At 36.0% G+C, this 27736-nt stretch overlaps 2 protein-coding genes across 5 annotated transcripts in view; one reads left to right on the top strand and one right to left on the bottom strand.

Moving 5' to 3' along the window:
* Positions 1 to 27736, bottom strand: part of MED6 (mediator complex subunit 6) — a 185631-nt gene that overhangs the window by 37424 nt on the left and 120471 nt on the right. The gene's annotated exons all lie outside the window — the stretch shown is intronic.
* Positions 12235 to 14406, top strand: LOC131752788 (disintegrin and metalloproteinase domain-containing protein 21-like). The gene has a single exon (XM_059057508.2). It carries the CDS (start codon positions 12250 to 12252, stop codon positions 14404 to 14406), a length of 2157 nt encoding a protein of 718 aa, XP_058913491.1. The 5' UTR covers positions 12235 to 12249.

Raw genomic sequence — 27736 nt, 5'->3', positions numbered from 1 at the left:
TCGAAATGACTATACTACCCAAGGCAATCTACAGATTCAATGCAATCCCTATTAGATCACCAAAGGCATTTTATACAAAACTAGAACAAAAAAAATATAAAATTTATAGGGAAACACAAAGACAACGAATAGCCAAAGCAATCCTGAGAAAGAAAAAAGGAGCTGGAGGAATCAGGCTCCCTGTCTTCGAACTAAACTACAAATCTACATTAATCAAAACAACATTGGACTTCCCTGGTGGCACAGTGGTTAAGAATCCACCTGCCAATGCAGGGGACACGGGTTCAAGCCCTGGTCTGGGAAGATCCCACATGCCATAGAGCAACTAAGCCTATGGGCCACAACTACTGAGCCTGTGCTCTAGAGCCCATGAGCCACAACTATTGAACCTGCATGCCACAACTACCGAAGCCCACGCGCCCAGAGCTTGTGCTCCACAACAAGAAAAGCCACTGAAATGAGAAGCCTGTGCAGCTCAATGAAGAGTAGCCCCCACTCGCCACAACTAGAGAAAGCTCACACACAGTAACGAAGACCCAATGCAGCCAAAAATAAATAAATAATTAATTAAATTTATTTTTTTAAAGTTATATTTAAAAAAACAACAACATGGTACTGGTATAAAAACAGAAATATAGATCAATGGAACAGGATAGAAAGCCCAGAGATAAATCCACACACCTATAGTCACCTAAACTATGACAAAGGAGGCAAGAATATACAATGGAGAAAAGACAGTCTCTTCAATAAATGGTGCTGGGAAAACTGGACTAAATGTAAACAAATGAAATTAGAACACTCCTTGACACCATACACAAAAATAAATGCAAAATGGATGAAAAAACTAAATGTAAGGCCAGATACTATAAAACTCTTAAGGGAAAACATAGGCAGAACACTCTTTGATATAAATCACAGCAAGATCTTTTTCAATCCACCTCTAGAGTAGTGAAAATAAAAACACACATAAAAAATGAGACCTAATTAACCTTAAAAGTTTTTGCACAGCAAAGGAAACCATAAACAAAATGAAAAGACAGCCCTCAGAATGGGAGAAAATATTTGCAAATGAAGCAACCAACAGGGGATTAATCTCCAAAATATACAAACAGCTCATGCTGCTCAATATCAAAAAAACCCAAACAAACAAATCAAAAAATGGGTGGAAGATCTAAATATTTCACCAAAGAAGACATACAGATAGTTTTTAAAAGCACATGGAAAGATGCTCAACATCACTAATTATCAGAGAAATGCAAATCAAAAGTACAATGAGGTATCACCTCACACCAGTCAGAATGGTCATCATCAAAAAAGACTGCAAACAATAAATGCTGGAGAGGGTGTGGAGGAAAAGGAACCCTCCTACACTATTAGTGGGAATGTAAGTTGGTACAGACGCTATGGTGAACAGTACTGAGGTTCCTTAAAAAACCAAAAATAGAACTATCATATGATCCAGCATTCCCACTCCTGGGCACATATTCAGAGAAAACCATAATTCGAAACGGTATGTGCACCCAAATGTTCATTGAAGCACTATTTACAATAGCCAAGACATGGAAGCAACCTAAATGTCCATCGACAGAGGAATGGAAAAAGAAGACGTGGTACATATTTACAATGGAATATTACTCAGCCATAAAAATGAATGAAATAATGCCATTTGCAGCAACATGGATGGACCTAGGGACTATCATACTGAGTGAAGTAAGTAGAGAATGAAAAATATCACATGATATCATTTATATGTGGAATCTAAAAAAAATGGGTACAAGTGAACTTATCTACAAAACAGAAATAGAGTTACAGATGTAGAAAATAAACTTATGGTTACCAGGGAATAAGGGGGGAGGGATAAATTGGAAAATTGGGATTGACATATACACACTACTATATATAAAATACATGACAAATGGGACCTACTCTTTAGCACAGGGAACTCTACTCCGTACTCTTTAATGAACTATATGGGAAAAGAATCTAAAAAATAGTGGATATATGTATATGTATAACTGATTCACTTTTCTGTACACCTGAAACTAACACAACATTGTAAATCAACTATACTCCAATAAAAATTTTTGAAAAAAGAATATATATAGGTGAAAAGACAGTCTGTTCAATAAGTGGTGCTGGGAAAACTAGACAGCTACATGTAAAAGAATGAAACTAGAACATTCTCTAACACCATACACAAAAATAAAGTCAAAACGGATTAAAGACCTAAAGGTAAGGCCGGATATTACAAAACTGTTTGAGGAAAACATAAGCAGAATACTCTTTGACATAAATCACAGCAATATCTTTTTGAATCCACCTCCTAGAGTAATGAAAATAAAACCAAAAATGAACAAATGGCACCTAACTGACCTTCAAACCTTTTGCACAGCAAAGGAAAACATAAACAAAATAAAAAGACAATCCTCAGAATGGAAGAAAATATTTGCAAACATAGCAACCAACAAGGTTAATCTCCAAAATATACAAACAGCTCATGCAACTCAATATCAAAAAAAACTAACAACCCAATCAAAAATGGGTGGAAGACCTAAATAGACATTTCTCCAAAGAAAACATATAGATGACCAACAGCCACATGAACAGATGCTCAACATCACTAATTGCTAGAGAAATGCAAATCAAAACTACAGTGGGGTATCACTTCACACCAGTCAGAATGGCCATCATCAAAAAAAACAACAAACAATAAATTTTGGAGAGGGTGTGGAGAAAAGGGAACCCTCCTACACTGCTGGTGGCAATGTAAATTGGTAAAACCATTATGGAGAACACTATGGAGGTTCCTTTAAAAACTAAAAATAAAACTACCATATGATACAGCAATCCCACTCCTGGGCATATATCTGGAGAAAACCATATTTCAAAAACATACATGCACCCCAATGTTCATTGCAGCACTATTTATAATAGCCAAGACATGGAAGCAACCTAAATGTCCACCAACAGAGGAATGGATAAAGAAGATGTTGCACATATATACAATGGAATATTAGCCATAATAGTGAATGAAATAATGCCATTTGCAGCAACATGGATGGACTTAGACTTTATCATACTAAATGAAGTCAGGCAAAGACAAATATCATCTGATATCACTTATATGTAGAATCTAAAAAAATGGATACAAATGAACTTATCTACAAAACAGAAACAGACTCACAGACTTTGCAAAAAATTTATGATTACCAAAGAGGAAACCAGGAGGACGATAAATTAGGAGTTTGGGATTAACATATTAATACACACTATTATACATATAATACATACACACTATTATATATACAACACATAATCAACAGGGACCTACTGTATAGCACAGGGAACTCTACTCAATATTCTGTAATAACCTATATGGGAAAAGAATTGATATATGTATATGTATAAATGAATCACTTTGCTGTACACCTGTAACTAACACAACAATGTAAATCAACTATACTCTATTATAAAATGATATCACCTCATACTAGTCAGAATGGGTATCATCAAAAAGAAGACAAATAACTAATGTTGGTGAGCATGTGGAAAAAAGGGAACACTCATACACTGTTGGTAGGAATGTATGTTGGTGCAACCACTGTGAAAACAGAATGAAGTTTCTCAAAAAATTAAAAATAGAATAACCATATGACCCAGGAATTCCACTCCTTGGTGTATATCCAAAAAAAAAAAAAAACAACCACAAACACTAATTCAAAAAGATACATGCGCCCCATTGTTCATAGCAGCATTATTTACAATTGCCAAGACATGGAAACAACCTACGTGTCCATCAACAGATGAATGGATAAAGAAGATGTGGTATATACATACAATGTAATATTACTCAGCCATAAAAAAATAATGAAATTTTGCCATTTGCAGCAACATGCATGGACTTCAAGGGCTTTATGCTAAGTGAAATAAGTCAGATAGAGAAAGATGTATACTGTATGATATCATTTATATATGGAATCTAAAACCACAACAAACTTGTTAATATTACATATGAGAAGCAGACTAACAGATATAGAGTACAAACTAGTAATTACCAGTGTAGCATGGATAGAAGGGAAGCATAGGGATGGGGATGTGTGAGGTACAAACTATTCAGTGTAAGATAGGTTCAAGGATGTACTGTACAACCCAGGGAATATAGCCAATATTTTGTAATAACTTTAAATGAAAAGTAAACTTTTAAATTGTATAATAATAAAAAATATTAATGGAATGTTCCTTGATTCAAACTGATATTTTCTCAAATAAACTCTTAAAATTAAAAAATAGATAATTCAATATCTGAAATAAATGAATAGCAGATTAAGTGAAAAATAAGAATACATAAGTGATCTGGAAGATAGAATAATGGTACTCACCCAATCAGAACAGCAAACAGAAAGACAAATGGAAAAATAAAAGCAATGTATGACATCTTTGAGATAACGTTAAGTGTGCCAACATTCGCATTATAAGGGTTCCAGAAGAAGAAGAAGAGAGAGAAGGGAATCAAGAATGTATTTCACTAATAAAAGCTGAAATCTTCCCAAACCTAAAGAATAAAACAGATATCCAGCACAAACAAGATGAACCCAAACAGACCCACACCAAGGCATATCATCATTAAAATGGCAAAAGTAAGAGATGATTCCAAAGGCAGCAGAGAAAAACAAAGAGTCAGTTACAAGGGAACCCACAGGAGGCTATCAGATAATTACTCTACAGAAACTTTGTGGGCCAGAAGGTAGTGGCATGATATATTCAAACTACTGAAAGAGAAACACCTGCAAACTAGTATACTCTATCCAGCAAGATTATTGTTTAGAATAGAAGGAGAGATGAAGAACTTTTCAGACAGGTAAAAACTTAATAAATTCATCAATAGTAAACTTACCCTAAAATGAATGCTGAAGGGTCTTCTCTAAATGGAAATAGCAGTAAGAATCTACAGGAAAGGGGAAATCACTCTAGGAAAGGCAGATACATATCAAGGCTTAAAGATTGCTTAAATAAGCTAGTATGTAGATTAAAAGAAAAAAATTATAAAAGCAACAATAACTATAATAAAATAGTTAAGGGTTAAGCATGAAGATGTAAAATATGATTTGGAAAACCCAAAATGTGAGGAAAGGGAGTAAAAAATGTAAGTCTTTTATAATGCTTTTGAACTTGAATGACTATCACTTTAAAAGAAGTAGATACAATTATGGGTCAACACATATGAACCACATGGAACCACAAAACAGAAACCTACAATAGATACGCAATATAAAAAAGAAAGGAACCCAAGCATACTATTAAAGAAAATGATAAAACCACAATAGTGGAAACAAAAAGAAGAAGAAACAAACAGAAGAACGACTAAAACAACTGGAAAACAAGTAATAAGATGGCAATTAGTACATATCTATCAACAGTTACTTTAAATATCAATGGACTAAATGCTCCTATCAAAAGACATAGGGTGGCTGATTGGATAAAAAATAGAAAAGAAGACCCTTCAATATGCTGCCTACAAGAGATATGCACCAGGGCTAAAGACACACACAAATCTAAAGTGAGGGGATGGAAAACATATTTCATGCAAATAGTTATGACAAGAAAGTGAGGATAGAAATAACTATATCAGATGAAATAGACTATAAAACTAGGCTATAAAAAAGACAAAGAAGGGCATTATATTATGATAAAAGGATCAATACAAGAGATATCACACCCATTAACATATATTCACTCAATACAGGAGTACCTAAATACATAAAGCAAATACTAACAGATGTAAATGGAGAAAATGACAGTAATACAATAACAGTAGAGGAGTTAAACAATCCACTTACATCAAGGGACAGATCATCCAGACAGAATATCAATATGTAAACAGTGGTCTTAAATGACACAATAGATCATCTGGACTTGATAGATATCAAGAAGACATTAATTTGAAAACCAGAAGAATACACATTCTTTTCAAGTGCACATAGAACATTCTTTAGGACAGATCACATACCAGGCCAAAAACAAGTCAGGACAAATTTAAGAGGATAGAAATTATATCGAGCACTTTTTCCAACCACAATGGTATGAAGCTAAAAATCAATTACAGAAAGAAAAATGTGAAAAACACAAACACATAAAAACTAAAAAACATGCTGCTAAAATTACAATGTGTCAATGAATAAATGAAATAGATTCAGAAAACACCTCAAGACAAATGAAAATAAAACCACAACTATCAAAAACCTATGGAATGTAGCAAAAGCATTTTGAAAAGGCAAGTTTATAGTGATACCAGGTTACCTCAAGAAACAAGAAAAATCTCAAATAAGCAACCTAATCTACCATCTAAAGGAATTAGAAGAGAAGAAAAAACGAAGGCCAAAGTCAGCACAAGGAAGGAAATAATAAAGATCAGAGAGGAAATAAATGAAATAGAGACCAAAACACACAAACAAACAAACAAAACAATGGAAAAGATCAATAAAACCAAGAACTGGCTTTTTGAAAAGAAAAGGAAATTGATAAGCCTTTTGCCAGGCTCATTAAGAAAAAAAAACAGAGACCCAAATAAACAAAATAAGAAAAGAAAGAAGAAATATAACAAACAGTACCACAGAGATACAAAAAAACATAACTGAGTACTATGAACAGTTATATGCCAACAAATTGAACAACCTAGACGATATGGACAAATTTCTAGAAACATACAACTTGCCAAGACTGAATCAAAAAGAAACAGATAATTTGAACAAATACTTAGAAGTGAAGCTGATTTTGTAATTAAATGTGTCTAGCAAACTAAAGTCCAGGACCATATCCACACAGAGGAATTCCAGCAAACAAAGAGGAACTAATACCTATCTTTCTCAAACTATTCCCAAAAGTTGAAGAAGAGGAAAGACTCCCAAATTCAATCTACAAGACTTCCATTACGCTGATACCAAAAACAAAAACACTACAAAAAATAAAAATTACATGCTAATTTCATTGATGTATATAGATGCAAAAATCCTCAACAAAATATTAGTAAACTGAATCCAACAATATATAAAAAGGATCATACACCATGATCAAGATGGTTTTGTTCCAGGGTCACAAAGATGATTTAACATTCTCAAATTGATGTGACACATGACATTAACAAAAGGAGGGATTCAAAAATCACATGATCATTTCAATAGATTCTGAAAAACCGTTTGACAAAATTCAACATCCATTCATGATCAAAACTCCCACCAAAGTTGGTATATTGGGAATATATCTCAACATAATAAAGGCCATTTACAGCAAACCCACAGCCAACATCATACTCAATGGTGGAAAGCTGAAAGCCTTCCCACTAGATTCAAGACAAGAATGCCCACTCTTGTCACTTAACACAGTATTGGAAGTCCTAACCACAGCAAACAAACAAATAAAAGATAACCAAATTGGAGGGGAAGAGCTAAAACTGTCATTATTTCCAGATGACATGATACATTATACAGAAAACTTGAAAGTTTCCACCAAAAAACTCTTGCAACTAATAAGTGAATTCAGCAAGGTGGCAGGTTACAATGTTAATATACAGAAATCTGTTGTTTCCATGCACTAGCAATGAAATATCAGAAATATAAAGTAAAAAATCATCTCATTTTATATCCCATCGAAAAAAGAATAAAATACTTAGGAATAAACTTAACCAAGGAGGTGAGAGATCTATACTCTGGAAACTAGAAAACAATGATAAAGAAAACTAAAGATAATTCAAAGAGATGGAAAAACATCCTGTGCTCTTAGATTGGACAAATTGATATGGTTAAAATGGTCATACTCCCCAAAGCAATCTACAGATTTAATGTAATCCCTATCCAAATACCCATAATATTTTTCACAGAACTAGAACAAAAAATTTTAAATTTGTATGGAAGCACAAAAGACCCAGAATAGCCAAATCAATCCTGAGAAAGAAAATGGATCTGGAGGAATCAGGCTCCCTGACTTCAGACTATACTACAAAGCTACATTAATCAAAACATCATGGTACTGGCACAAAAACAGACATAGAGGTCAGTGGAACAGAATAGAGATCCCCAAATAAATTCACAAACCTATTATTAATTTATCTATGACAAAGGAGGCAAGAATATACAATGGTTTAAGACAGTCTCTTCAACAAGTGGTGCTAGGAATATTGGACAGCTACATGTAAAAGAATGAGATTAGAACATTTACTCACACCATATATATAAAAACAAACTCAAAATAGTTTGAAGATCTAAATGTAAGACCTGAAACCATAAAAATCCTATAAAAGAACATTGGCAGAACACTCTTTGACATAAGTCGTAGCAATATATTTTTGGATTCATCTCCTAAGGCAAAAAAAAAAAAAAAAAAAAAAAGCAAAAAGAAACAAATGGGACCTAATTAAACTTAACAGCTTTTGCACAGCAAAGGAAAACATAAAACCACTAAAAAAACCTGAATGGGTGAAAATATTTGCAAATGCTGTGATTGATAAGGGGTTAATATCCAAAATATATAAACAGTTCTTACAATTCATTATCAAGAAAACAAACAAATGGGCAGAAGATCTGAATAGACATTCTTCCAAAGAAGACATACAGATGGCTAACAGGCACATGAAAAGTTGCTCAACATTGCTAATCATCAGGGAAATACAAATCAAAACAAGAATGAGCTATCACCTCATACCTCTCAAAATGGCTATCATCAAAAAGACCACAGGGCTTCCCTGGTGGCGCAGTGGTTGAGAGTCTGACTGCCAATGCAGGGGACACGGGTTCATGCCCCAGTCCGGGAAGATCCCACATGCCACGGAGAGGCTAGGGCCATGAGCCGTGACCACTGAGCCTGTGCATCCGGAGCCTGTGCTCCGCAATGGGGGAGGCCACAAGAGTGAGAGGCCCGTGTACCACAAAAAAAAAAAAAAAAAAAAAAAAAAAAAGACCACAAATAAAAAATGCTGGAAAGGGTGCAGAGAAGATGGAACCTTCCTACACTGTTGGTGGGAATCTAAATTGGTTCAGCCACTATGGAAAACAGTATGGAGGTTCCTTAAGAAACTAAAAATAGAACTACCATATAATCCAGCAATTCCACTCCTGGGTATATATTCAGAATGAATAAAAACAATAACTCAAAAAGATACTTGCAATCCAATGTTCATAACAGCACTATTTAAAATAGTCACCCAAGTGCCCAAACACGGACTAATGGATAAAGAAGATGTGGTATATACATAGAATGAAATATTACTCAGCCATGAAAAAGAATGAAATTTTGACATTGAAATGAAATTGTGTTAATGAAATTGTGACAGGGATCTAGAGAATATTCTGCTTAATGAAATAAGACAGAGAAAGACATACTGTATGATATTACCTATATGTGGAATCTAAAAAATAGTACAAATGAATGTATATGCCAAACAGAAACAGACTCACAGATATAGAAAAAAAAAATAGTGGTTAACAAAGGGGAGAGGAAGAGGGAAGAACAAATTACAGGTATTAACAGATACAAACTACTATGTATGAAATAGATAAGAAGCAAGGATAGATTGTATAGCACAGGAAATTATAGCAACTACCTTGTAATAACCTATAAAGGAGTATAATCTTCAAAATACTGAATCACTATGCTGTACACCTGCACAAATATTGAAACAAATATAATATTGTGAATCAATTATAATTCTATTTTTAAAAAGACCTAACTATAACACCTGAAACCATAAAACCTGTAGAAGAAAACAGGCAGAACACTCTTTGACATAAGTCACAGCAATTTTTTTTTTGATCTGTCTCATCAGGCAAGGGAAAAAAAGTGAAAGTAAACAAATGGGACCTAATTGAACTTAAAAGCTTTTGCACAGCAGAGGAAACCATCAACAAAATGAGAAGACAACCAACTGAATGGGAGGAAATATTTGCAAATGATGTAAACAGAAAGAGGTTAATATCCAAAATATATAAACATTTCATACAACCCAATCAAAAAATGGGCAGAAGACCCAAATAGGCATTTTTCCAAAGAAGACATATGGATGGCCAACAGGCACATGAAAAGATGCTCAACATCGCTAATTATTAGAGAAATGTAAATCAAAACCACAATGAGATATCACCTCACACCTGTCAGAATGGCTGCAAATAAAAAATGCTGGAGAAGGTGTGAAGAAAAGGGAACACTCCTACGCCGTTGGTGGGAATGTAACTAGGTGTAGTCACTATGTAAAAGAGTATGGAGGTTCCTTAAAAAACTAAAAATAGAACTACCATGTGATCCTACAATCCCACTCCTATATCCAGAAAAGACGTGAACACCAATTCGAAAATATACATGCACCCCAATGTTCGTAGAAGCAGTATTTACAATATGCAAGACATGGTAACAACCCAAGGGCCCATCAACAGACAGTCGGCTTAAAAGGATTATATATATATGAATATTACTCAAACATAAAAAGAATGAAGTATTGCTTTCAGCTTTACATCTTGTTATTGGTAATTCAGCTTTACATCTTGTTATTGGTAATACAATAAAAAATTACATAAATTATTGAATTTCAGGAAACATCAAGTCTTTAACATATGAGCTGTAATATTTCAGGGCACTTCAAATTTTCTTGTGTAGTAACTAATTTTGAACACTTTTATATTGATGACTCTCATAAACTGCATTACTAAGCACTCGCAGGTGTTTTTTGGAGTTCTATACAATAAGGGTCCCTGAATCATTACCTTTATTAGCCTCAGATTAATCTGGTTCAGATACTATTATAATAATCTGATGATTTGTCTGTTTTTCCATAGGCTCATTGCTTTTTAGCCTTTTTTGGTCACTTAGCTGAGACTATGATGTTGTCTATGGACACTCTCCTCAGCCAAAGAAGAGGGCATATAATATGTAAATATTGGATACAATGTTATAGATCCCTCTAAAGCTTATTCTTGCTCCTGCCACATCTTTCTTCACTCAGTTGATAATTTGTTTAATGCTCTATACTTTTATTTCCCTAGTATCTAGCACAATGTCCTATACTTTGTATGCTCCAGACATATAAATTATTGCTTAATGAATTAGGAAACAAATTAATGAATGTTGCCAGTCAGACTGTATACCAGGTACAGAAATACTTCACTTTTAAAAACTGTTGGTATATGTATTTGAGCAGATATTGCGAATTTTCCCTAGCAATCCTAAAATACCAGGCACTCTGATGATGCCTTTGCCCCCAAGAAGAGAGAGTTCCTTTTCTCAAGCCTTTAAATTTCATGAATTCTCATTATCCCTTCATAAGTCATCTCCTCTTGTCTTTGGTATTCTCCTATAGGTACCTGGGGAGAACAACCTTGTCCTCCTCATTCCTTTAGAAGATGTCAGTTTTTATGATTTTTTTCTCTTATAAAAATTATATTCAAATATGAATACATTTTAAGTGGCATTCAACTACAACCCAAGTACTTCACCACCCCTCCTCCCTTTTCTATTTTTCACTGTAGAGAGAAGTACACTAGGTCTTACAGGGGATACTAAAATGAGTTAAAATCATAAACCCTGCACTCAATGACCTTGCAGTCCTATAGAGTTATGAATGAACGAGAATATAGCAAGGAGACAAGTAGATAACTTGATAAAGAAAGTCTAAAGTAAATCATAAGTCTGATGCAAATTGACATAAGAATTGTTGTAATTGTTTCTGACCTCTCCAGTTTTCACAGGGGAAGGTGTCAATAGTTTTGCAAGGACAACAGGCATAAACCAATATAGTCTTGAACAAATTAAGATATAGAGTCACTGTACTCTGAAGTTTCTTTAGTTTTGCTTTAACTTTTTATTGTGGAGATTTTTATATCACCTATTTGTATTGAGATAATTGTATAATGAAAACCCGAGTACCTATCATCCAACTCCAACAACTATCAACTATCAATATGGGCAACATTGTCTTATCTATGCCCCCTGTAACTTCACACCCCCCATTTATTGAAAGCAAATCCAAAGCTTTTTCTTGATTCATTAATCAGTATTTCCTCATTCCAATTCTTTCTCTCCTACTTTTCTTACCCAATCCCACCACCATCCTCATCCTTCTTTTTATTTTCACTTTCAGCACTGCAGCTCTGATGATGTAACTCTGGCAGGACACAGATCCTTAAAGGTCAGCTCAGAGGGAGAAGCCAGATCAGCAGTGCCTCACATTGTTTTTCTCTGAACAGATGGCTCCATAATGGCTGCTTCATAATGGTGATTGGTGAGGCCAGGGTGTCCATGAGAGTTGTTGTATTGCTCTGGCTTGAGGTGTCTCTGTTCCCTTCTGGCCTCTCCCAGGCTAGGCTCTCACAAAGCCTCAGCTCCCCAGATGTGGTGATCCCCTTGAAGGTTACCAACAGGGGCAGAGGTGCAAATACTCCAGGCTGGCTCTCCTACAGCCTGCAGTTTGGGGGCCGAAGTCATGTTGTCCACATGAGGGTTAAGAAGATTTTGGTCTCCAGACCCCTCCCAGTATTCACCTACACGGAACAGCACGCCCTTCACCAGGATCATCCTTTTGTTCCTAATGACTGCTATTTTCATGGTTATGTGGAGGGGGTCCCCGAGTCCCTGGTTTCCCTCAGTACTTGTGCTGGGGGCTTTCAAGGAATGCTGCAGATAAATGACCTTACTTATGAAATCCAGCCCATCAGGCACTCTACTACATTTGAACACTTGGTTTATAAGATAAACACTAATGAAGCAGAATTCTCACCTATGAGATGTGGCTTAACAAATAAAGCAGCACACCAACAGTTGGAATTTGAAGAGGCTGAGAAATCAACTCTGAAACAAAATTCTACTTATAACTGGTGGACCCATTTATGGTTTCTGGAGCTGGTTGTGGTGGTAGATCACAATTTCTTCATTTATTCTCAAAGCAATTTCTCAAAGGTGCAGGAGAATGTATTTGTTGTTGTCAACATAGTGGATTCCATTTATCAGCAGTTGGGTACTTATGTGATTTTGATTGGGATTGAGATTTGGAATCATGAAAATGTTTTCCCAATGATAAGCATAGAACAGGTTCTGGAGAATTTCTCTCAGTGGAAACAAATCAGTCTTTCCCAGCTACAGTATGATGCAGCACATATTTTCATTAAAAGTTCATTTATAAGTGTTCTCGGTATAGCCTATGTGGCAGGAATATGTCGTCCTCCTCTTGACTGTGGAGTTAATAATTTCAAAGGAGACCCCTGGTCTGTTTTTGCCCTCACTGTAGCTCACGAGTTAGGTCATACTCTGGGTATGCAACATGATGAAGAATTCTGTTTGTGTGGGCAAAGTGCTTGCATCATGAATGCTATCAGAGTGCCAGCAGAGAGATTCACGAACTGTAGTTATGCAGAGTTTACAAAGACCACTTTAAACCAGGGATCATGTCTGCACAATCCTCCAATTCCAGGGGCAGTCTTTATGCTGAAGCGCTGTGGGAATGGTGTGATTGAAGGAGAAGAGCAGTGTGACTGTGGATCTATAAAGCAGTGTGAACAAGATCCCTGTTGTCTGTTGAACTGCACTCTGAGGCCTGGGGCTGCTTGTGCTTTTGGGCTTTGTTGCAAGGACTGCAAGTTCATGCCATCAGGGGAACTCTGTAGACATCAGGTCAATGAATGTGACCTTCCAGAGTGGTGCAATGGGACATCTCATCAGTGCCCAGAAGATGTGTATGTGCAGGACGGGATTCCCTGTAGTGATGGTGCCTACTGCTATCAAAAGAGATGTAATAAGCATGATGAACAGTGCAGGGAGATTTTTGGTGAAGGTGCAAAGAGTGCATCTCAGAGATGTTATAAAGAAATCAACTCCCAGGGAAACCGTTTTGGCCACTGTGGTATAAATGGCACAACATACCTAAAATGTCATACTTCAGATAGCTTTTGTGGGAGAGTTCAGTGTGAGAATGTGGGAAACATTCCCCACCTGAGAGATCACTCAACTTTGCAGTACACTCACGTCAATGGTGTCACCTGCTGGAGTATCGACGATCACTTAGGGATGAATACATCTGATGTTGGTGAAGTGAAAGATGGTACCATGTGTGGTCCAGGAAATATCTGCATACACAAGAAGTGTGTCAATCTGTCTCTCCTGTTACAAGTCTGTTTCCCTGAGACCTGCAACATGAAGGGGATCTGCAATAACAAACATCACTGCCACTGCAGCTATGGGTGGTCCCCGCCCTACTGCCTACACAGAGGCAATGGAGGTAGTGTTGACAGTGGCCCAGCATCTGCCAGAAGAGTTTTCTTGCCACTAGTTGTGACTCTTAGTTTGTCTGTTTTGCTTTTACTTTTACCTGCTGTATTTATATACCTTCGAAAACATTTGGGATCCAAGAAGACTAAGACTCACTCTTCCGATTAAGAACATGCCTAAAATTTAATAGCCTATACATTATTAAGTTTTAGTCTATTGGCAGTAGAAATATCCCTACATGCATGAAACTGAGCACATTTCTGACAGTTTATAGAAAAATGCAGAGACCTTGCCTTCTGTCAGTATCAGAAATATTGCCATCAAACAAAGGTAATTCCTAACATTTTCCTATCTGCTGTTCATTGTCGTAAGCAGCAAATAAAGCTCATTTCCCCCTAAGTTAGTCCTCTTTGTGGTTCTTGAGCACAAATATGACTCATAGAAAAGGCAGGGCACAGACATCTGCGGCCCCAGGGGTGAGTCTTGCCTCTTTTCATTCCCAAAGTGAGCAGAGGATGTATTTGTTGTTGTCAACATAGTGGATTCATTTATCAGCATTTGGGTACTTCTGTGATTTTGATTGGGACTAAGATTTGGAATCATGGAAATATTTTCCCAGTGAAATGCATAGAACAAGCAAAGACTGCAATGCAGTTCATGCCATCAGGGGAACTCTGCAGACATCAGGTCAATGAATGTGACCTTCCTTAGTGGTGTGATGGGACATCTCATCAGTGCCCACAAGATGTATGTATGCAGGACAGGATTCCCTGTAGTGAAAGTACCTACTGCTATGAAAAGAGATGTAATAAAGTTGGAAAAATCACTTACATTTTCTAACACTGTGCTACAAAATCTGAAAAGAAGAATAATAATAACGCTTTCCCACACAACCTCTTGGGGTTATTTGGTAACCAAAAGGGAGAAAGGAATGATTTCTTGTTAAAGTATAAACAAATTGTTTGTTTAACAAAACCTCCTGACCCTGTTCCCTCAACTTCCCAGCCAAGCTTGTCTGCTCTAACTCTTTGCCTTAATTTGGCAGTTTGGGTATCCTCTTGGGAGTATTTTCTTTGAATACCAGAATATCATCTCCCTGAGGGCAGGGTTGTTTTAACTGTTTTTGCTGACTGTTGAGTCCCAATACCTAGAATAGTGCCTAGTACACAATAAATGTCTGAATGGATTATTAATTGAATGAAGTTAATTAGGAAATATAAAAACAATATTGATACTTTGGCCCTCTTTTTAAAACTACTGTAGCTCTTGTTCAAAATTGAACTTTGAATATCTAAAATGTGTATTTATAATGCTCCTTTTGTACTTGTCCATCGCCATCTTTTTGTCCCCAATTTATCATCTCCTCAGTCTATTCTCAGTATTTCTGTAAGTCTTGTCTCTTGAAAACACATTTCTCAATCATATACCTTCTGTATATGGTCCAGATAACTTCTAAATGTCACTCTTTGTCGACTGAAATAACCTTTTTTATGTCATTTTCCATTATGCTTTGCACACGTTGCATCATCTAGCTATTTTCTGTTTTAAATACACTTGGCTGTGTCATGTCTCTGCGCATCTGTATATCAATTCCCATTCCCAAAATTCTGTTTACCACCCTTGCCAACCCCCTTGCCTTGGAAACCTCCCATTTTTCTCTCAACAGAGGTTAAACATCACATCTTTGGAAAAGTATTTCCTTTTGAAATGTTATGTGTTCTACTTGTGTGCTCCTGTCACTTTGTGGTCATCCCTTTGTGCGCTCTAGGAATAGATGGTAATAATGTATCACTCAGAGACAGAGAGAAGAAAAGGACGTCTAGTGGGGCCATAGAAACAGGGAAGCAAGAACCAAGAAGACAAACTGTTTAGTTTTAGAATGTAAATCAGAGAATGACTCACGTGTTTTAAGTATACATGTTCATATGGAGACAAAAGGCAGCTGCTCCAATTTACTGATTCTCTTTTGAAATTGTTTTTTGTATAAAAAATTTTTAATTTTGTTACAGTCAAATATGTCAATCTAATGTTCTTTTATATTTACTGGGTTTTATATTTTTGCTTGAGATAATCCTTTTTATTTTCTGGGATTATGTTGACTTCAGTTTTCATGCTTAAATTTGGAATTTATTTTACTATAAGAAATAAAATAGAAATCCAACCATATGTTTTTTCAAATGGCTAGCCAGTTAGCCCAATACACTTTATTGAATAAGTCATTGTTCACTGCTTTACTGGTAAATTAAGATTCTGTATTATATTTTAAAGTTAATTTGTTAGTCATATTATTTTCCTTGCAAATTTTTACAAGAAGCTGTAACTTTTGCAATATTTCTAATTTGAGGAAAAGCTGCATTGTTATTTTATGTTGGCTGAGTTAATTAGGGATGAGTATGTCCATTATATCAAGATTAGTGGATAAAATTAACCTCCTTATAACAAATGTAGAGTCTTACCTACTCTCTAAATTTGGGTTCCCCAAAAAGCATGTGCTGAGACCAGCGTTTAGGTGGAGTTAGTTTATTTGGGAAGCACCAAAAAAAGTATATTATGAGCAAGTTTCCACTGTGGGTTACTGTGGAATCTCTAAGTCATGTGAAACACACCTTGGAATATTCCCCCATGGTGTAGGAGAAAGCTGTCAGGAAAAGAAGTGAGATACCGCAATTGAAATAGGAAACTGTCAGAGAATGGGAATTGTCTCCTGCAGCTGCCAGTGAACTTAGGTGGAACAGGGGGATGTAGAGTGGACCATCATATACTGTGCCCAGATTCTCTAGAAAATAGATGCTGAGGCAAGGATTAAATGCATATGTATCTTCTGTAGTATGGTGACAATTCCTATACAGACTAGTGGCTTCCTACTTTACAGGAGTGTATTTGGCCCACCCATGGAGCAGGCTAGGAGCAAAAAGGAGTTAATACATCTGGAAGCAACTCTTAACCAATGAGAAATGTTTTGCAAATAAATCTCACAGTTTTCCCAGTCCTCATGGGACAATTCTAAGGTATCTGACAGTGTCTCTCAGAGAGTCCACAGTAGAATTGTGTCCTAGTTGCTCATGTGGTCACTCACCCATTAATGTATGCTTGACTTGCTTTTATCCCTTTCCTGTCTCAGTTTCCCACTCCTTTACCATGCACTCAAATCTTGGAATTTCACCCCAAATAAACTGCTCATACTCAAATTCTTGTCTCAGGGTCCATTTCTAACAGTTGGTACCAGAAGTGTTCCTTAAAAGAAGGATCCATAAGATATGAGATTTTAGAATTGGATCAGTTACTTAGATTACGACTAGAACACATAGTCCAGCCAGTAGAAACTGGTGTGCTGCAACATTGTAAACTAAGACTGTCACTTGTGGTATGCTGGGATGAGGTACAGACAGAAGTAATGCCCTGGATTATACATTAGTCCTAGTATCTGAATTAGAAATGCAACAATTATGAGGTTAGTTAACTAGTGAAGAAGCCAAGAAGAAAGAAAATTACAGGTTAAGGTTAAAAAACTTGGCACAGGGAGATCAGCTCGGTGCTTTGTGACCACCTAGAGGGGTGGGATAGGGAAGGTGGGAGGGAGACGCAAGAGGGAGGAGATATGGGGATGTATGTATATGTATAGCTGATGCACTTTGTTATAAAGCAGAAACTAACACACCATTGTAAAGCAATTATACTCCAATAAAGATGTTAAAAAAAACCCCAAACTTGGGTGTGGTGTGACTGTCCCAAGACCTCTATGACAACGTTTACAGAGAATCTCATCCTACAGACTGTACTGAAAATAATACCCAAGATTTGTCATAAATGTGCAGAATTATAAAGGTCACTGGGTTTAGATGTCTGGTATGTTTCCCTATGTAAAAATCAGAGGTCCTATTAGAAGAGAATGGTTATCCTAAGATTTTGAATGAGGACATCTGAGGGGATGCATTTGAAAACTTGAATTGTGAGGTTTTCTTGAACACTCTGGGCCAGGAGAAATCATTCCTTAACCCTTGCTAGAAGAGAGCTGTCTCTCATTGCCTGGAGACCATGCTTCACCAAAGACTACGCTTACCCTCCTGAAGATCTGTCCTTAATTTCCCCTCATAGCATCTAGACCTATAACTAGGGTCAGTCCTCAAAGTGGCCCACGTGGGGCTGTACAGTTCTTAGTATGAGAGGAACTGGATGCTTTCTCAAGAGAACGTAGGGAACTGGCTAAAATATGCCATTAGAAGCCAGGAGGATATATATAGGAATATATCCTGAGGATACTGGATCAGGAGAAATAAAATATAAGATATATAGGGGAAAGCTTTTACTTATTACATTTTAAAAATTTTTAATATTTTATTAATGTGTCATTCATTCTTCCATGACTGCTATAGATTTTAGCCTAACAAAATATCTTTTTCCAGTACTTCTAATTGCCCATGCTCTTATTTCTATTCATGTTTCAATAAAAAAAATTTTTTTATTGGAGTATAGTTGATTTACAATGTTTTATTAGTTTCGGGTGTACAGCAAAGTGAATCAGTTATACATATACATATAACCACACTTTTTTTTTTTTTTTTTTTTTTTTTTTGCAGTATGCGGGCCTCTCACTGTTGTGGCTTCTCCCGTTGTGGAGCACAGGCTCTGGACGCACAGGCCTAGCGGCCATGGCTCACGGGCTTAGTTGCTCCGCGGCATGTGGGATCTTCCCAGACCAGGGCACGAACCAGTGTCTCCTGCATCGGCAGGCGGATTCTCAACCACTGCACCACCAGGGAAGCCCCCACACTTTTTAAAGATTCTTTTTCCATATAGGCCATTAAAGAGTATTGAGTAGATTTCCCTGGGCTATACAGTAGGTTCTTATTAGTTATCTATTTTATATGTAATACTGTGTATATGTCAATCTCAATCTCCCAATTTATCCCTCCCCACACTTATCCCCTGGTAACCATAAGTTTGTTTTCTACATCTGTGACTCTACTTCTATTTTGTAAATAAATTCATTTGTACCCCCTCTTTTTTATATTCCACATATAAGTGATATCATGATATTTGTCTTTCTGTGTCTGAGTTACTTCACTCAGTATGACAATCTCTAGGTCCATCCATGTTGCTGAAAATGGCACTATTTTATTCTTTTTTATTGCTGAGTAATATTCCATTGTATATATATACCACATCTTCTTTCTCCATTCCTCTGTTGATGGCCATTTAGGATGCTTCCATATCCTGGCTATTGTAAATAGTGTTGCAATGAAAATTGGGGTGCATGTATGTTTTTGAAATATGGTTTTCTCAGGGTATATGCCCAGGAGTGGGATTCCTGGGTCATATGGTAGTTCTAGTTTTAGTTTTTTAAGAAATCTCCATACTGTTCTCCATGGCATCTGTACCAATTTACATTCCCCCCAGCAGTGTAAGAGGTGATACCTCACTGTAGTTTTGATTTGCATTTTCTAATAATTAGTGATGTTGAGCATCTTTTCATGTGCTGTCGGCCATCTGTATGTCTCCTTTGGAGAAATGCCTATTTAGATCTTCCCCCTATTTTTTTGATTGGGTTATTTGCTTTTCTGATATTGAGTTGCATGAGCTGTTCATATACTTTGGAGATTAATCCCTTGTCAGTTGCTTTATTTGCAAATATTTTCTCCCAGTCTGAGGGTTGTCCTTATATAGGGAAAAGCTTTTAAATAAGGAAGTTCTTAGGACTTAACATTCTTGCAAAGATGCCCAGAGCTTATCCTCATGTGCTGCTGGAATTATTGTATCTTCATGGCTTGGAAATGTTGGTGGACTATAATAATTGAGGTGGAAATGTTAGAACTACTTTGGCAGTTAAGTGAATTTGGGGGTCAGACTATTCAGGGAAGAAGGCTTGTTAGGAAATGGATTTACTACAAATGACCAGAGAAATCACTGCTAACCCTGTTTATCTGGAGGTCCTAGAGGACACTATCTTCACTCAAGCAGTAAGAAATTCACTTGTCAGAGGAAAGTAGGCATCATTGGGACCTCAGTGGTAGCTGTCTTTGTAGGCCAGATATGATGGCCTACAATAATAGTAGAAAAAAGAAGAGAGCCTCTAACTAAAAACAACGGTGGACATAATTACTGTAATGGGCAATAAGACTGTAATTGCAAACATTGGGCCCTGACATAAATGTATTTGATGCCATGTCTAATAGATTTTGGTTCTCCTAGGGATGAGATAGATGGGCAGGTAATGAGGGCATTTATTACCTTACACAGCCAAAATAAGATCAAAAGCTGGTGATCAATAGACTAATGAAACTTCTGCCATGGGCATCTCTTGTCCAGTTTTCACACCTAAGTCAGAATATCACTGATCTATTTATTACCAATTAAAGGAGAGACTAGGTATTTTTTAGGAAGGACCCTGAAATGTCATCACAAATATATACAATAAATATTCCCCTAACTTGTTTCCCCAACAGGACCTTGTTTCCCAAAGGGGCATGTTCATCAAGTGGATACACATGTACCAGAGTAGCCACTCAATGGGGAAAGAGGGAATACTCAGATCTTTTTAGGACTATCAGATGCAAGGTCTGACTTGACACAGATACCACAGAACCCAAAATGCCTCATGAAGGAGACCATGTAAGAAAGAAAATCCTGATCCAAGGGCATCTCACAATGGGTCCAATGGGCCCATGAACCCATTCTGTGGTAATTTCCCTGGGTCCTGAGTGCCTAAACTCAGAAGCTGACAGTATCCTCAAAGTGGTTCTTTGGTCTATGGAGTAAAAGTTATCGTGGAAGCAAATACCAAGTAAAAGGACCTAAAAATTTCCCCCACACCCACACACCTCCAGCCAAAATAGTAAAACAGAAGGACTAATACATCATGAGTCAAATAGAAGATCATTAATGACTTAAAGTTTGAAGAGCAGTGATCCACATCACATTCCCATTTAATTTACTGCTTTTCTGCTGCAAAGATCAAATGTGTCTTGGTGAATTACCATAAACTTAGCCAAGTAGAGGTCTCAAACATGCATAACGTGCTGGGTATATTAACTTTACTGGAAGAGATCAGCACAGTATCTGGCACATGATATATACCCATTGATCTGACAGATACATTATTTTCAGTCTCTATCAGGAAGGAAGATCAAAAGCAGTTAGCATTGTCTTGGGATGGAAAGCAGTATACACTCAAAATCTCACTTCAAGGCTATGTTAACCCTTCTCTTCTCTACCACAATATAGCTTAAAAAAAATCTGATCATCTTGACACTCCTCAGAACATCACACTTGTCCACTATATCTATGGTATCAGGTTAATCAAGGGAATCACCATAAAGTTATCAGCTGAATTTTCAGCAAAAACTCTGCAGGCCACAAGGGAGCAGCATGATATACTTAAAGTGATGAAAAAGAAAAACCTACAACCAAGATTACTCTACCCAGCAAGGATCTCATTCAGATTCAATGGAGAAATCAAAAGCTTTTCCTACAAGCAAGAGCTAAGAGAATTCAGCACCACCAAACCAGCTTTACAACAATGCTAAAGGAACTCCTCTAGGTGCAAAACACCAGAGAAGAAAAAGACCCACAAAAACAAACCCAAAACAATTAAGAAAATGGTAATAGGAACATACATATCGATAATAACCTTGAGTGTAAATGGAGTAAATGTTCTGAACAAAAGACACAAGCTGGCTGAATAGATACAGAAACAAGACCCATATATATATATTGTCTACAAGAGACTCACTTCAGACCGAGGGACACATACAGACCGAAAGCAAGGGGGTGGAAAAAGATATTCCATGCAAATGGAAATCAAAAGAAAGCTGGAGTAGCAATACTCATATCAGATAAAATAGACTTTAAAATAAAGACTGTTACAAGAGATAAGGAAGAACAATACATAATGGTCAAGGGATCAATCCAAGAAGATATGACAATTATAAATATATATGCACCCAACATAGGAGTACCTCAATACATAAGGCAAATGCTAACAACCATAAAAGGGGAAATTGACAGTAACACAGTAATAGTGGGGAACTTTAACACCCACTTACACCAATGGACAGATCATCCAAAAAGAAAATAAATAAGGAAACACAAGCTTTAAATGACACAATAGGCCAGATAGATTTAATTGATATTTATAGGACATTCCACCCAAAAGTGGCAGAATACACTTTCTTCTCAAATGCACATGGAATATTCTCCAGGATAGATCACATCTTGGGTCACAAATCAAGCCTCGGAAAATGTAAGAAATTGAAATTATATCAAGCATCTTTTCTGACCAAAATGGTATGAGATTGGAAATCAATTACAGGAAAAAAAAAAAAAACGTAAAAAACACAAATACATGGAGGCTAAACAGTGCAGTACTTAATAACCAAGAGATCACTGAAGAAATCAAAGAGGAAATCAAAAAATATATAGAAACAAGTGACAACAAAAACACAACAACCCCAAACCTATGGGATACAGCAAAAGCAGTTCTAAGAGGGAAGTTTATAGCAATTCAATCTAACCTCAAGAAACAAGAAAAATCTCTAACCTTACACCTAAAGCAACTAGAGAAAGAAGAGCAAAGAAAGCCCAAAGTCAGTAGAAGGAAAGAAATCATAAAGATCAAAGCAGAAATAAATGAAATAGAAATGAAGAAAACAATAGCAAAGATAAAAAAAAAATGAAACATTGATTCTTTGAGAAGATAAACAAAATTGATAAACCTATACCCAGACTATTATTTTAAAAAAGGGAGAGGGTGCAAATCAATAAAATTAGAAATGAAAAAGGAGAAATCACAACTGACACTGCAGAAATACAAAGGATTATAATAGACTACTACAAACAACTATATGCCAATAAAACGGACAACCACAAAGAAATGGACAAATTCTTGGAAAGGTACAATTTTCCAAGACTGAACCAGGAAGAATTAGAAAATACAAAAAGACGTATTGCAAGTAATGAAATTTAAACTGTAATTTAAAATCTTCCAACAAACAGAGGCCAGGACCAGATGGCTTTGCAGGTGAATTCTGTCAAATATTTAGAGAAGAGATAGCACCTATCCTTCTCAAACTCTTCCAAAATATTGCAGAGGGAAGAACACTCCAAAATTCATTCTATGAAGCCATCATCACCCTGATATGAAAACCAGACAAATATATCACAAAAAAAGAAAATTATAGACCAATATCAGTGATGAACATAGATGCAAAAATCCTCAACAAAATACTAGCAAACAGAATGCAACACTACATTATAAGGATCATACACCATGATCAAGTGGGATTTATCCCAGGAATGCAAGGATTCTTCAATATATGCAAATCAAACAATGTAAAACACCATATTAACAAATTAAGGAATAAAAACCATATGATCATCTCAATAGATGCAGAAAAGCTTTTCACAAAATTCAACACCAATTTATGATAAAAAGTCTCCAGAAAATGGGCATAGAGGGAACCTACCTCAACATAATGAAGTCCATATATGAGAAACCCACAGCAAACATCATACTCAGTGGTGAAAAACTGAAAACATTTCCACCAAGATCAGGAACAAGACAAGGATGCCCACTCTCACCACTCTTATTCAACATAGTTTTGGAAGTCCTAGCCATGGCAATCAGAGAAGAAAAAGAAATAAAAGGAATTCAAATTAGAAAAGAAGAAGTAAAACTGTTCACTGTTTGCAGATGACATGATACTATACCTAGAAAATCCTAAAGATGTCACTAGAAAATTTCTAGAACTAATCAATGAATTTGGTAAGGTTTCAGGATACAAAAGCAATGCACAGAAATCTCTGGCATTCCTATACACTAACAACAAAATCAGAAAGAGAAATTAAGGAAATGATCCCATTTACCATCTCAACAAAAAGAATAAATACCTGGGAATAAACCTACCTAAGGAGGCAAAAGACTTGTACTCAGAAAACTAAAAAACACTGATGAAAGAAATCAAAGATGACATAAACAGATGGAGAAATATACCATGTTCTTGGATTGGAAGAATCAATATTGTGAAAATGACTATACTACCCAAAGCAATCTACAGATTCAATACAATCCCTATCAAACTGCCAATGGTATTCTTCACTTAATTAGAACAAAAAATGTTACAATCTGTATGGAAACACAAAAGACCCTGACTAGCCAAAGCAATCCTGAGAAAGAAAAATGGAGCTGGAGGAATCAGGCTCCCTGACTTCAAACTATACTACAAAGCTACAGTAATGAAGACAGTATGGTGCTGACACAAAAACAGAAATATAGATCAATGGTACAGAATAGAAAGTCAAGAGATAAACCCACACACATATGGTCACCTAATTTATAACAAAGGAAGTAAAAACATACGATGGAGAAAAGACAACTTCTTCAATAAGTGGTGTTGGGAAAATTGGACAGCTACATGTAAAAGTATGAAATTAGAACACTCCTTAACACCATATACAAAAATAAACTCAAAATGGATTAAAGACCTAAATGTAAGGCTAGACACTATAAAACTCTTAGAGGAAAACATCAGAAGAACACTCTTTGACGTAAATCGTAGCAAGATCTTTTTTGACCCACCTCCTAGAGTAATGAAAATAAAAACAAAAATAAACAAATGGGACCTAATGAAACTTAAAAGCTTTTGCACAGCAAAGGAAAGCATAAACAAGACAAAAAGACAACCCTCTGAATGGGAGAAAATATTTGCAAATGAAGCAATGGACAAAGGATTAATCTAAATATACCAAGAGCTCATGCAGCTCAATGTCAAAAACAACAAACAACCCAATTAAAAAAATGGGTGGAAGACCTAAATAGACATCTCACTAAAGAAGATATACAGATGACCAAGAGGCACATGAAAAGATGCTCAACATCACTCATTGTTAGAGAAATGCAAATCAAAACTACAATGATGTATCACCTCACACTGGTCAGAATGGCCATCATCAAAAAATCTACAACAATAAATGCTAGAGAGGGTTTGGATAAAAGAGAACACTTTTGCACTTTTGGTGGGAATGTAAATTGATACAGCCACTATAGAGAACAGTATGGAGGTTCCTTAATAAACTAAAAATAGAACTGCCGTAGGACCCAGCAATCCCACTACTGGGTATATACCCACAGAAAACCATAACTCAAAACAACACATGTACCCCAGTGTTCATCGCAGCACTATTTACAATAGCCACGACATGGAAACAACCCTAATGTACAATGACAGATGAATGGATAAAGAAGATGTGGTACATATATACAATGGAATATCACTCATCCATAAAAAGGAACAAAATTGAGTCATTTGTAGAGAAGTGGATGATAGACCCAGAGTCTGTTATATAGAGTGAAGTAAGCCAGAAAGAGAAAAACAAATATCATATATTAACACTTATATGTGGACTCTAGAAAGATAGTAGAGATGAACCTACTTGTAGGGCAAGAATAGAGACATAGACATAGAGAATGGACATGTGCACACATTGGGGGAAGGGGAGGGTGGGACTAATTGGGAGATTAGGTTGCCATAAATACACTACCATATGTAAAATAGCTAGTGGGAACCTGCTGTATAGCACAGGGAGCTCAGCTCGGTGCTCTGTGATGACTTAAATGGGTGGGATCGGGGGTAGGAGGGAGGTCCAAGAAGGAGGGAATATAGGTATACATATAGCTGATTCACTTCATTGTACAGCAGAAACTAACACCACATTGTAAAGCAATTTTACTCCAATAAAAAATAATAATAAATGTTAGCTACAAAACCACTAATCATAAGAAAGTACAGTTGATAAATTGACACCAGAAAAAGTTGACTTCAGGACAAAAAATTACTACCAGAGATTGAGAGGGACATTTCACAATGATAAAAAGGTCACTTCATCAAGAAAACCTAACAGTCCTAACCATAATCGTCCATAATAATAAAAACATAATAAACATAAAGTTTAAAACTGGCAGATAAAAAGGAGAAATAAACAAGCCATTATATGTGATATGATGATTTCAACACTCCTTTCTCACTAATTGATAGAACGAGTAGAATATCAGTAAAGATATACAAGACTTGAACAGAAGTATCAACCAATTTGACTTATGTGATATTAGGAAACATTCTACCCAACAATAGGAAAATACACATTCTTTTCAAGTGCACATGGAACATTCACTATGCTGGTCTATGAAATAAGTCTCTGGAAATTTAAGAGGTTTAAAATTATACAAGGAATGTTCTCTGAACAAAATGTAAATAAATTAGAAAACAATAACAAAAAATTTAGGAAACTCACCCAAATATTTCGACATTAATCAACACACCTTTAAATAACTTGTGGGGGACAGGACAAATCATGAGGGAAATTATACAATATTTGAACTGAATGAAAATAAACTTACTACATGTCTAGATTTATATATTTAAATATTCAAATAAAATATAGAATATGCAGTTACTATAGAATATTGCCTATTCTAGGATTTCATATAAATTTAAATAGTATGCATTCTTTTGAGAATTGCTTCTTCCACTCAGCATATTTTTGGAGGTTCATCCATGCTACCTATTCATGAAGTCTCGGTAGTTTTGTCATAAGAAAAGACACATAGATCAATGGGACAGGATAGGGAGTCCAGAAAGAAATCCATGCATATATACTCTATTGATTTTATGGCAAATTTACCAAAGTAATTCAATGAGGAAATGAAAGTTATTGACTCTGGCACAACTGAATATTCTTTTTTGGACTTTATTATTACTATTTTAAATTAAAATATAGTTGATTTACAATGTTATTAGTTTCAGCTGTACAACATAGTGACAATATTTTTATAGATTATACTCCATTTAGGGTTATTATAAAATAGTGGATATATTCCTTGTGCTTTACATTACATCCTTGTATCCTATACATCCTTGTATCTTATTAATTTTATACCTAGTAGTTTGTACCTCCTAATCCCCTTCCTCTGTTTTGCCCCTCTTCTCACCCCTCCCCTCACTGGTAACCACTACTTTGTTCTCTGTATTGATGAGTCAGTTTCTGTTTTGTTATATTCATTCATTTGTTTTATTTTTTTGATTTCACATTTAAGTGAAAATATACAGTATTTGTTAGGTTGCTTCCATATCTTTGCCATTGTAAATAAGTCTGCTATGAACATTGGGGTACATATATCTTTTCAAATTAGTGTTTTAATTTTCTTTGGATATATACCCAGGAGTGAAATTTCTGATCATATGGTAGTTCTATTTTTACTTTTATGTGGAACCTCCATACAGTTTTCCATAGTGGCTGTACCACTTTACAGTCCCACCAACAGAGTACCAGGGTTCCTATTTCTCCACATCCTTGCCACCATTTGTTATTTGTGGTCTTTTTGATGATAGCTATTCTGAGAGGTGTGAGGTCTTATTGCATGGTGATTTTGATTTGTAGTTGCCTGATCATTAGTGATGCTGAGCAACTTTTCATGTGCTTGCTGGCCATCTGTATGTCTTCTTTG

The sequence above is a fragment of the Kogia breviceps genome, chromosome 3, assembly GCF_026419965.1.
Source record: "Kogia breviceps isolate mKogBre1 chromosome 3, mKogBre1 haplotype 1, whole genome shotgun sequence".
NCBI classification, from domain to species: Eukaryota; Metazoa; Chordata; class Mammalia; order Artiodactyla; family Physeteridae; genus Kogia; species Kogia breviceps.
This window is presented reverse-complemented; position numbering and strand designations above follow the sequence as displayed.